At 37.6% G+C, this 13,086-nt stretch overlaps 1 protein-coding gene across 2 annotated transcripts in view; it reads left to right on the top strand.

Annotated features, from left to right (window-relative positions):
- MORC3 (MORC family CW-type zinc finger 3) overlaps positions 1-8,635 on the top strand; it is a 39,882-nt gene extending 31,247 nt beyond the window's left edge. For both annotated transcript variants that reach the window (XM_025986468.2, XM_072740744.1), the window contains exons 15-17: positions 1,482-2,370; positions 3,672-3,829; positions 7,133-8,635. In XM_025986468.2, the coding sequence (XP_025842253.2) occupies positions 1,482-2,370; positions 3,672-3,829; positions 7,133-7,286 (1,201 nt within the window). In that variant the 3' untranslated portion in view covers positions 7,287-8,635. The remainder of the gene's footprint in view (positions 1-1,481; positions 2,371-3,671; positions 3,830-7,132) is intronic.
- The last annotated feature ends 4,451 nt before the right edge of the window (positions 8,636-13,086 follow it).

The raw sequence follows: 13,086 nt of genomic DNA, 5'->3' as shown, positions 1-13,086 counted from the left end.
AAGGAAGGATAGTTCTCTAGACCTCTTTACAGCCTGTCTGGCCATGTGGCTTTTCCTCCTCTATCAGAAGGTAGAATGTTTTCCTTCTGAGCACTTTGCTGAAGATGTGGGTATTTTAAGAGGAGGGCTAAGGGAAAGTGAGTACTAAAGGGTGAGAACTCTGGCCCCAATGGCCCTCACTGGGTCCTCAGGGGAAAAGCACCGGGTGGTGCTGAGTTTGAGCACCCTTTGCATTACGGGGCCAGCTCGCACTTCTTCTAGTTAGTCTCACTCTGAAACCTAAAGATAGGCAGAGATCACCAGATGTACAAACTGAAACAGGGAGCAGAGGAAACCCTGTGGAATTTACTAGGAGGTGGGGAGGGGTTGAACACACACATTTCTTGGAAAAGATAAGCAGGTGGAGGGTAGAAAAAGGAAAAGACAAGGTACAAGAGGGTCAAAATCTAAATTAGAAAATTTCAGAATGGGAAATTGGAGGAAGCAAAAGGGAAGAAATCATATGACTTCCACTAAATACACAGCAAAAATGTCTGGAAAAAGATACATTCTAAGAAACATCATTATGAACTTTTAGAACACCAGGGAAAATAATTTTTTCAGGGAGGAAAACCCAGGTTACCTTTGAAAAGATCAGGAATCAGAATGGCAGGAACACCAAATGATACATGACAATGGAATGATGCTTTTAGAGTTTTGAAAAAGTAATTTTCAACCTGGAAGTCTATATAAAAACCAAGCCAGCAATAAAATTGAGAAGTGAATAAAGATACTATCATCATGTAAAACATCACATTTTTTATGTCCTGTGTACCCTTTCTCAAGATTTTATTGGAGATTGTGCCCCTTTGATTTATGAGAGTAAACCCTAGAAAGAGAAGAACCTTTCTTGAGGTGGAGGAACTAGGAGGGCTAAACACATAGGGCCCAGACAATAAACCAGTACAGATAACCCTCTGAGGGGGAGCAAAAAGTATCCACTGGTGTTTAATTCATAGAAAACTAAGCTAAGCCGATGAGGAAAATGAGGCAGTTTTTAATGCCAGGAAAGTAGAAAGGATAGGGCATGCTGGTTTAGTTTGTGGCCCACCTCTGATCACTGAGCGTTGGTAAAAATTAATGAGCAAACAGGAGTGGCATAGCCATTCACTGAGCACTGGAACACAAAAAGCAGACCTGGGTGGGTAATGGCATTCCCATTTGGCTGTGTATACACTGACATGCCCAGAGGACATGAAGGGAAGGGATGTTTGGCAGTTTGTAGAGCAGGTACTTTAAAGCAACCTAGTAGTCTTTTTCCTCAGCTGTACAGGAGAAAATCCTCTCTACTTCCTTAAATTCTTGAACAGTACTGTGTAACCATTGTTTTAAGTGAGCATGGACATTTCTCAGAATTTCAAGATAGATTACTGCAAGGTCATCTATTTTGTTTCTTTCTCTATTTTCTTGTCTTATATTTTATATATTATTTTTTTTTCCAGCCTAAAACGGAGACTTTCTACTCGTTCATCAATTTTGAATACAAAGACTCGGAGATTGAATAATCAAGCATTTGAAAATGCAACTTATAAAGATGATGATGATGAAGACGTCATCATATTAGAAGAAAACAGTACTCCCAAACCTGCAGTAGATCATGACATTGAAGTGAAGTCAGAACAGAGTCACATCGAGCAAAGTGGTCATCAGGTTGAGCCTGTGGCTGATAAAGAACCTTGTGCCCAGACTGGTTCATCAGGCATCTTATCCTCCAGGTGTGATCAGGGAACTACTGCGGCCACCCAGACTGAAGCTCCAAGTATAGTTGTTAAAAAGGAAGAAGCACTTGAAGACGAGATAGATGCACGAAATGATACAGCTGTGCCACCATCCTGTGTGGAAGCTGAAGGAAAGACCCAAGAAACCCAGGAAACCTTTGAAAAATCTGTGGGTGACGCTAGTTGCCAATTGAATGAACTGAGAAATGAGCTGCTTTTAGTTACCCAAGAAAAAGAAAATTATAAAAGACAGTGTAATGTGTTTACTGATCAAATCAAAGTGTTACAGCAGAGGATACTGGAAATGAATGACAAATACGTGAAGAAGGAAACTTGCCATCAATCTACCGAAACTGATGCTGTGTTTTTACTTGAAAGTATTAATGGCAAATCTGAAAGTCCGGACCATATAGTATCTCAGTATCAACAAGCTTTGGAAGAAATAGAAAGGCTGAAGAAACAGTGTGGTGCTTTGCAACATGTAAAGGCCGAATGCAGTCAGTGTGCTAGCAATGAAAGCAAAAGTGAAGTGGACGAAATGGTTGTGCAGCTTGATGATGTGTTTAGACAGCTAGACAAGTGCACTGTTGAGAGGGACCAGTATAAAAGTGAGGTGAGTGTACTATTCAGCATAATGAGAGTCCTGGGAATTCCAGGGCGTGTGAATCACAAAGAACTGCCAGTTGCTAGATTGGAATAAATTACTTAAAAATATTTCCACGTATTGACTGTTGCCCCACTGCTTCTCAGCTGGGGACTGATCCTCCCGGGGTCACATGGAAATGTGTGTTGAGGAGATGGATGTTGGTAGAATTTAATGGGTAGTGATTGGGTATGATAATTTCCTGTAGTGTATTGGAAATTGCTGTGTAATGAAGGATTGTCCTCAAAATATGGTTCTCATTCTCATTGAGCCACTCAGTTGCTTAATATAGAAAACATTGCTCCATTATTAATAGGTCCTACAGTAATCATATAGATGATGATGTCCTCATTTTATAAATGTACCTTGTATTAGTTGTGATTAGGTTTGTTGGCCAGTGATAGCACCATAGAACGGCAATAGTTCCACAGGCATCAGGGACAGCAGGCTCCTACATGTTGTTGCTTTGCTCCTCCATGTGCAGTTATGGTCAGAGGTGGCCTCCAGGTCCAGTCCTCATATATTGATGTTCCAGGCAGCAGGAAAGAGGAGGCGTGAACTTCCTAAAAGTTGCTGATACTCCACCTGTCAGAACTTAGTCATCTGGCTAATGGATGCCTTGGAGTGTAGTCTCTATTCAGGGTTCTTCCACTAAAGGAGGAGAAAAGATGGTAGATGTCAGAAGACAAGTAGTAACCTCTGCATATACCCTCCATTCACATTTGGATAGCTCCTTTTAAAAACATGTATTTTATATATTAATGCGGTATTTGAAAGAAGGATTTCCTGCTAAAGAATTTGGAAATAGTAGGATGATGATCTACTGCCCCTTCTTCCTGGAAATAATGCTGACATAACAGCTCATTCAAACATTCATCTTGATCTGTTGGCTCGAAGCTAGATGACAAAATATATAAAAATCAATATGAACTTTTGGTTATAACTTAGAGCTCTGAGTGTGCAAGAAATGAAAGCCACTTTGACATCAACATAATTTAGGCACTTTTAACTTGGTTTTCCTGTTTTTAGATACCATATGTTTTCAGTCAAGCTGTAATTAACATTTTGTATTCTTTGAATGTGACAGGATGTCAAGGAGAAACCAAAACAAATGAAATTTTGTTTATAGAAAACCATTGTGGGTGTTCTTTTTGCCCTTTTTTGATGGTAATTTTCATCAAGCAGAAGGAAGGGTCTTTACATTTCTTAGCTTAAGTTAGTACTTTGGCATTAGCATTTTTAAGTTTTACAGTTATGAAATTTTTTTTCAGGTTGAATTATTGGAAATGGAAAAATCACAAATCCGTTCACAATGTGAAGAACTGAAAACTGAAATTGAACAATTAAAATCCACAAATCAACAGTTAGGAGCAGATGTTTCAACTTCAAGTAACATAGAAGAATCTGTAAATTATACTGACGGGGAAAGGTAATATCACATGAGGCATGACGCTGGGGCTGCCTTCTGGTTAGCATAATACTTGCTAGCACATCTCAAGCAAATAGTGCTCAATCAAAAGAACACTACCCTTCAAAGAATGAGCAGTTTAGGTTTATCTTAAGTGAAATAGGAATTTGGAAAGAATAAAGCACTTGATTGGTTAGAGTGGCTTGGAATGCTGTGTGGGGAAAAGTGGAAAGTGAGATATCAAAGAAGGTGGTAAATTTGGCCATGACTAGAAGACAGGAGACTATTCCATGAAACTTAATTTTCCACCTGGATTTCCTTTTGTACTTGCCATTTCTTTATGGTTTGCTGTCCTCATTTTACTATATGTCATTCCCAGTGTTAACTTTCACATAATCACAGAATTATTAGAAATTGCCGCAGTACAGATGATTACTAGGAAGACGTTCTGTGAAAACAGGAACATAGGAAGTGAATGATTACCCTAACTCAGTAAGATATAAAACAGGCTTGGGGTTTTGTTTTAGTTTTGAGTGTGGGGGAGGCAGATGTTCAGGTAGAAGAGGATGATGGTGCTGGTGGTATGTCGGTGACCTACCATCAGAAAGTAGCCATTAAGAAGTAAAACGAGGCAGCTCTTCCTGCTCATACAGTATGACTTCAGACCTAAAAGGCACCATCATTGAGAAATAATCTCCTACCATCCTCACTGACATCCATTATATTACCTTGTTTTTTAAGTTTTTGGGTTTTTGTTTTTTTTTAAGATTTTATTTATTCATGAGAGGCAGAGACCCAGGCAGAGGGAAAAGCAGGCTTCCTGCGGGGATCCTGATGTGGGACTGTGTCCCCGGACACCAGGATCATGATCTGAGCCAAAGGCTCAACCACTGAGCCACCCAGGTGCCCGGTTAAGTTTTTAAAGGATTTCAGTAGGGCAGCCCCGGTGGCTCAGCGGTTTAGTGCTGCCTGCAGCGGAGGGTGTGATCCTGGAGACCCAGGATCGAGGCCCACGTTGGGCTCCCTGCATGGAGCCTGCTTCTCCCTCTGCCTGTGTCTCTGCCTCTCTTTATCTGTGTGTCTCTCACGAATAAATAAATAAAATCTTTAAAAAAAAAAAAGTAAAGGATTTCAGTAAATCTGCTCATGGAAATGGAGTAGAGCAGTACACGAAAGCCTAGAGGGGTAAGGTCAGAAGAAAACCCCAAGTGGTGTTTTTCAAAATGAGAACTACAAGCATCTCTGGTGCTTGTAGAGATGCAGATCCTTGACCTGCAGTGCAGTTTATTAAATTGGGAACTTTTTTTTTTTTTTAAGGTTTTATTTATTTATTCGTGGGAGATAGAGAGGCAGAGACATAGGCAGAGGGAGAAGCTCCTGCAGGGAGCCTGATGTGGGATCTAGGATCATGGGATCACAACTTGAGCCAAAGGCAGATGCTCAACCACTGAGCCACCCGGTGCCCCAAATTGGGAACTTTTAAACAGTCTCAGAAGTACGTACTTCTCTTGCATACTGACCTTTAAGTAACTGTTGATCATTCATTCATTTATTTTAACTGATCTTTTAAACCTGTGCTTTCCAAAATAGTATACGTGGCTACTGACACTTGAAATCTGGCTGGTCTGATTTGAGATGTGCTTTAAGTGTAAAATAAAAATATTGAAGCTTTAGTAAGAAAAAGAATGTAAAATACTTCATTAAATAATATATTTTGATTATGTGATGAAATAATATTTAGTTACATTGGGTAAATGTAAAACTGCCATTAAATTTACAGTTGCATTTACTTTTTTTTTTTTTTTTTTTTTACCATAACTATGTGAACATTTTAAATTGGTTAGGGAGCTTGCAGTATTTCTCTTGGACAGTGCTGTTCGGTTCACTAGAAATAAGAATCTGTGGCATGTCCAGTAGGTAGGAGAAATTAGCCAGGGACAGTCGAAAGACTTAAAAAAGATGTAAGAGGATCCTTGGGTCATATTAGTCTTTTGTGTACTTTTCATAAAGATAAAAGATTGTGGTTACAACAAAGGGGACATTCTTGGTAAGGCTGTAGGATGGTTAATAACTTCTGGAAAGCAAAACAGAAAAGTGTTTGAACCCTGGACCTCTGATCAGAGATGAGTGGGGAAGCTTGGACAAAACATGGCTGGAGTGGGAATGATGTAAAATTTTATCCATGGGGCAAAGGAATCTTAGGATCCAAGCTCACAAAACATGTTTTTTTTTTTTTTTTTTTACATGTTTAAAATCATATATTACTGTGCATTGTCAACTTAGGGATGAGCATCTTGGCTCTTCAGACATTTCTGCCTTAGATCAGTATAGAAGCTAAATGTGGGCTGCTTATATTGGGGTGAGGAACAGAATAAGAGCAACCAGCATTCAGTTCCTAAGTTTCACTCAATCTTTGAAGCAAAGGCTGCTGAATAGTCATAGGTCTTTAAAAAGGTCTAGGGTGTTGGGGCCCCTGGGTGGCTCAGTTGGTTGTGCATTTTGATGTCAGCTCAAGTCTTGATCTCAGGGTCGTGAGTTTGGGTGCCATGATGGGCTCCATGCTGGGCGTGAAGCCTGCTTAAAATAAAAAGTAAAGTCTAGGATGTTGATATTCAGATATATGTATATAAATTTGGAAGGAAGGGTAATGATCATCTAATCCAGGGATTCCCAATGTTTTTAGCAAAACACTATTCCCTATAAATGCACAGTAAAATGGATTCTCAGTGAACTATAGCATATTGAAAGGTTCAGAGAAATCTTGATTTACAAAACTTGTTTTACATTATTTAGCCAAGAGTTTTGTAAGCTTATCTGATCATAGAACCATTTCTCTTTCCTCTTAACACAAGGGTAGATATCTCAAAGAACACGTTTTAGAGAACAGTTTTATTTTCCTCAGAGGCTGAAATTGAAGGAGAGGCATTCTTATTCTGAGACCAGTGTTCTCACTAGTTTATCACTGCTGTTTTTCAGGTGACAATATTTTATATTTTAAATCACACCTCGTAATTAATTATATGTATTTTACCAGTCCATGTTTTCTCCAATAGGAAGTTAAAGTCGTATTAGTTAGAACCAAACAGAGCCAGCAGTTTATGAAACAGTCTGCTTACCAAGAGATAAATACTATTTATCTCTTGGTAAGTATAAATATAAATACTATTTATATTTTGGTAATTTCTCTCTTGGTAAGTAATTATTAAGTTAAATTATGGATTATTAAAGTAAGCGAATTCATGTTTCATTTAAATTTGAGGCCCCAGATGAATATTAAACTGTGTTACAACACTCACCTAATCGATGTAATATTTGTATCTGCAGCCTCAAACTCCGATCTCTTCGAGTTAACGTAGGACAGCTGTTGGCCATGATTGTACCTGATCTCGATCTTCAGCAAGTGAATTACGACGTTGATGTGGTTGATGAAATTTTAGGACAAGTTGTCGAACAAATGAGTGAAATCAGTAGTACTTAAGGTCTATTTTATGTGAGATAATTAAAAGATTTGCTCGGTCCTGTGGTTGTATAGCTTTCAGAGTTGAAACCATTTTGTTTTACAGATATGACAGGTGACAGGCTGAAGAACCATGATCTTACTGTATTCTATGCATTCAAGTGTGGTCACAGATACTGTGGGCACACGGTCACACCTTTTGAAATGCCTGCAAATCGTTCTTAACAGAGCAGCTGAACAGCTAACTCATGATTCTGTTATGAAGTGTAAATACTTGTAATTAAGTCTGCACATATTTTTTTATTACCCTAGAGGACTTAAGTGTTTTTCACCAAGAGCTTTTCAGGTTGCCCCTAACCTTTGTGCAATTTTTTCTGGTCCCCAAAGTGTATTTTTCTCTGAAGCGAGGGCTGTGCCATAATACAAATGGGAATGTTACCTTTGATTTTCTTACAGAGAAGTTTAAACAGGATTTTTAAAAAATGGAATTACGCTCCTGATAAGTTGTAAGTGAATTGAACATTAATGTTTCTTTTCTATAAATTCTTACCTGCTGAAATATTTTATTCATGGAAATAAGGTAAGCAGAAATTCTCAATCCATTTTGCCAGGATTTTCCTTGTGCTGAGATTGCCAATCATGGTTAAACGCAGTGTTTTTATAGAACAAAGAAATGATCTTTAGTATAAAAATATACTGGCATCAAAAATACTAAATGTCCCACCACATTTACTTTGAAGCCCATTTTTGGCTGTGTAGTCAGCATGGAGTGGGCACAATAATCTAATATTTCTTTTTGTGAAATTTCCTGTACAACCTTTTGTAGGATTACTACAGGTTAATGAGAGTTGAGGAAGACAATCTTTCTCAAACAGTACAGCATACCTTTCATTAAATTACAGACCTAAGTGTTTTATGTCCTGGAGGTAAACAGCAAACTGCCCTAGGATTATAGTGTTACATGCCATAAAAATTATGCTTTATTGGTCCCATGTTTGTGCAATTTTAAAGAGATGGCTTTCTATTAATTATAACTCTGTATATATAATTAAGAATCGTATTTTCCACAACTGAAATGTGCATTATTTTTTTCAAAGTTTTATCATTGCTATTTATTTTTACTTTTGTTTCTGAACATTCAATACATGTTTCTTTTATATGTATGCTTAATTACATGTTTTCATATACAATATTAAATTTTTACTGTACATTAACTTCTAGAAAAAGCAAATAAATGAAGGTTGTTTTTATTTGCTTGATAAAGTAATTGAAAGTGTATTTTTGGTATGAAGCTGGTTTTCTGTCCTAATTGTATCTGCCCAAATTTTAAAATATCTTGTAATAAAATAAAAAATATATATGATGGCTAACTCTTCAGATACTACTTTTAAAGAATTCTATATTCAAATTATATTTTGGAAACTAAAGCTGTCCATTGATCCTCAAGTTGAGCTCATTTTAAAATCTATTAATTACCACTTCTATTTAGGAGACTAAGACTGCTCCATTAAGACTCTAAAAACTGAGCTCATCTTGAGAGAGTGTGTGTGTGCGTGAGTGTGTACGTGTATTTTACACTCAAGAAGAGACTCTTTCTGTCAATCATTTAGCCGCAAGAAACCTTGCTTAAACGATAGCGGCAATATAGAGCATGTCTAAGTTTGTGAATATTTATGTAGCAGTTCTTTCTGGAATTTGCTATTTTTCCCTCCTTTGGGTCAGCTATATTCTTGCAAAAATATATATATTTTACATGGCTGTTATCTGGCTTAATAGAAAGTTAGTCATAGGATTAGTAAGTTTGTTTGCTCAGTTGATTCTTCGGAAGTACTTACATTTTTTTTCACCCTTTAAGAAAATGATTGCCAAGATACGATTCTTTGAAAATGTAGCTAACAAGATTTAACAGAACAACAACATGGGCTTTCATGTATATATCATATTTAGGTAGAGATATCTTTTATTAAGTTAAATTTGTAAAAGGCTAGTGTGGGAGGACAGCATTTAAACTAATCATTACTTAAAAAAAATAGTATGAGGAATTAAACCAGTGTAGTCCACAATCCCTGCGAACAGGACCCACTGAAACTAGCTAAGCATTCGTGCAACAGGGGTGGTGTGTGGCATATCCATGTGTCTTTCATTTGGGCCTCAAATTCCTAATGTGGGCAGGTACTGCTGGGGACTCAAAGACTTAATTCTCGTGATCAACAGCCCATTCATTCGTTATTTGTCATTGAAGAATGATTAAAGTGATACATCCGGTGGTTTTCACCTCTTGCTGCGTATTAGAATTACCTGGGTCTCTTAGGAATCCTATGCAAGGATGCACACCGTACTAATTAAGTCAGAGTCTAGGTTTGGCCTAGGTATCAGTAGATTTGTAAGGCCTCTCAGCGTGCCACTAGAGCTGAGAACCATTGATCTTTACCTTCCTGTGATGACTGTTTACAAATGTTGAACTCCGTTGGTTCCTGAAACAAACTCAGGATTTACATGGCCTCTTTCTCACGGGGGCGAGCAAGGAGGGGGAAAGGGGAGCATAGTTGGTGCCCAAGTTAGAAATGTAAATGGAACAGAATGGTATAAAGTGAAAAAGACGTACCCACTGCTTGCTTAGCTATTGTTAACCACTGTTGCTTTTTCTGTGTCCTTCCAGAAAATATTAGCTGCATACATATACACATTCATATATATGCATTCAGTTTACATTAAGTTTTATATCTTTATATTTGGTTATATATTTGTATCTCAAGTTTTCACAAAGGTAGTACACTATATAATTGGTACTTCGACATTTCCATGTTACTTTTACCAAACAGGTTTGGTAACCTTCTATGATCTGCATATGCTCCTAACACTCATTTATTACTCATGTTTTGTCATTATAAAATATGCTACCGTGAAAATTAATACACACCACACACTTTTACAAGTATACCCAGAGTGTAAATTTGCAGTGAATATTGATAGGTCAGAGTGTGTGCTATGTAACTTTTAATAAATGTTACCATGCAAAAATGAATTTAAACTCCTGTGAAAAAATAAATATGAGTTTTTTCCTCTGTCTCTCCATCAAATTTACTAATCTGATACGTGTAAAAATGACCGCTTGCATTCTTTGTCTCAGGTTGAACATCCTTTCATATGTCTTATTGACCATTTTAATTTCTTTTTTCTGTGTACTACATCATCTTGTTTGCCTATTCTTTTCTTTTGGGTTCTTTGTCTTAACTACTTTATGAAGCTAAAAGCCTGTGCTAATGTAGCCACAAACACCACCCAGAAAACTAGCTTTCAGAAAATCCACAGTAGGTTAAATTCTATTTTGTACAGTGTCTCAAATACTCATTGGAACAGAGTCAGACCCACTGGATCCATGTTTTTCCATATATTTGTCTTTTTTACTTTGGCCACAACTCAGGAAAAAAATGCCACTAATATCCATCAGGTGTGGAAGGACATGTGTATAATGTTTAGAATTAAATTTCATGATCACAGGGCAGCCCGGGTGGCTCAGCGGGTTAGCGCCTGCCTTCAGCCCAGGGCGTGATCCTGGAGACTCGGAATCGTGTCCCGCGTCAGGCTCCCTGATGTAGCCTGCTTCTCCCTCTGCCTGTGTCTCTGCCTCTCTCTCACTCGGTCTCTCATGAATAAATAAATAAAAATCTTTAAAATAAATAAATAATAAATAATAAAAATCTTATAAATAATAAATTTCATGATCACAGAGTTAATTTCCCGTATCCTGGCCTATAGGGAAAGACCAGAGGAGACAGAGTGTTGGTAAATCAATTCATTCAGACACAGGTGAAGTTATTGAATACAGTCACAGAAGATAAATTAGCTCTTCTAAAACTGGAGTGTGAATCACAACTTCAGTAAGTTAGTTTCATACACATTCTAATGAATTGTGAGTAAATGCAACTTGCTATTTCACACAAGTACAAGTTAAACCCCAGGCTTCCTTGTTAATTTCTTGCAAAGCAGTCAGGACTCCGTATCATGGTAACAATATATAGAACAAGTTTAAACTTGAAAATACTAACTTTTACCGCAACCTAATACTTAGGTTATGAGTGTCTTCACTCTGCAACTATCTATAATTTGGCTCTAAGCTTCATAGCAAAATGTTAACAGTGTTTTTTATATTCACAAAGTGAGTCAACAGACTGCCTAATCTCCCATGAGTTTCCTGATAAATGCTGTTGACAGTTGTGGCCAGTGTTTTTTTTTTCTTTTCAGGATCTTATTACTTACTTATTTGAGAGAGTGAGTGAGCAAAAGGGAGAGAGAGAGAGCACAAGTTGGAGAGGAAGAAGCAGACTCCCCGCTGTGCGGGAAGCCTGACCTGGGACTTGATCCCAGGACCCTGGGATCTTGACCTGAGCCAAAGGCAGATACTTAACTGACTGAACCACTCAGGTGTCCATACGGCTAGTGTTTTGAAAGTCAGTACTGTGATCTCAACCAAGGCTGACTTAAAGTAGTTTATTTATAATGTGGTGCTAATGGAGGGAGCTGAGCTGCTACTGTAGAGCATTGTTGCCAGTTTGCTGTGTGACCTTTAGTAGGTCTGTTCTTGCTGTGCGATCCTGAGTTTCAGCGGTATGAGTTGTCTAACGAGCCAACAGCAAGAGAAGTGACACAGTCTGACATTACTATCAGTAGATAGTTACCACTTTTCCCAGTAGAGAAGTACAGGGGTCTAGCACCATAACTTACTATATATCATTAAGGAGTAATTATAATAATTATGTAATTGTGTTATATAAAATATGTAATACTAGTATTAGATATTATTCACTGTAATGACTTAACCAATAGTTTCTCACTTCCCACTAATTTACTGTGTTTTTAAATTGATTTTTTTTCAGTATCAGATACTTTTTAAAATATTCATTCATTCATTCATTCATTCATTCATTCATTCATTCATTCATAGAGGCAGAGACACCAGCAGAGGGAGAAGCAGGCTCCATGCAGGAAGCCTGACGTGGGACTCGATCCTGGGTCTCCAGGATCACAACCCGGGCTGCAGGTGGCGCTAAACCGCTGCACCACCAGGGCTGCCCAGTATCAGATACTTTAAACTGTTACAGGAATTTTCAAATGTATACAAAAAATAGAGAAACTATGCTAATGAGCCCCCCTGTGTACCATCACCCTGTTCCAATATTCTCAATTCATGGTTAATCTTGTTTTGTCTGTACCCCTTCCATGATATTTTTAATGTGTGTGTTACCAAATATTAACTCATTAAGTTTTTTTATTGCAGAAAAATACAAAATTTTGCTATTTAGCCATTTTTTAAGTATATGAGTTGCAATAAGTATATTCACATTGTTGTGCAACCATCACCACTATCCATTTCCAGAACTTTTCATCCCAAACAAACTGTATCCACGAAACAGTAACTCCATTCTTCCCTGCCCTTGGTAACCTCTGTTTTCTGCCTATGAATTTGCTTATTCTACATATTTCATATCAGTGGAATCATAAAATACTTTTTGTGTCTTTTTGTGTCTGGCTTATGTCACTTTCCATAACATTTTTAAGGTTCATCCATACTGTTGCATGTATCAATTTCATTCCTTTTTAAGGGTGCATACTCCATTGTATGTGTGTACTACATTTTTATATTCATTTATCTGTCCAGGGACATTTGGGGTGGTTTCACTTTTTTACTATTCAGAATAATGCTGCCATGAATGTTGTTGAATAAGTATCTATTCGAGTCTTTGCTTTTAATTCTTTGGGATAACATACCCGGGAGTGGAATCACTGAATTATGTGGTAATTCTTTATGTAAGTATTTGAG

The sequence above is a fragment of the Vulpes vulpes genome, chromosome 15 (assembly GCF_048418805.1).
Source record: "Vulpes vulpes isolate BD-2025 chromosome 15, VulVul3, whole genome shotgun sequence".
NCBI lineage: Eukaryota > Metazoa > Chordata > Mammalia > Carnivora > Canidae > Vulpes > Vulpes vulpes.
Note: the sequence above shows the minus strand (reverse complement) of the source record. Positions and strands in the feature narration are given on the sequence as shown.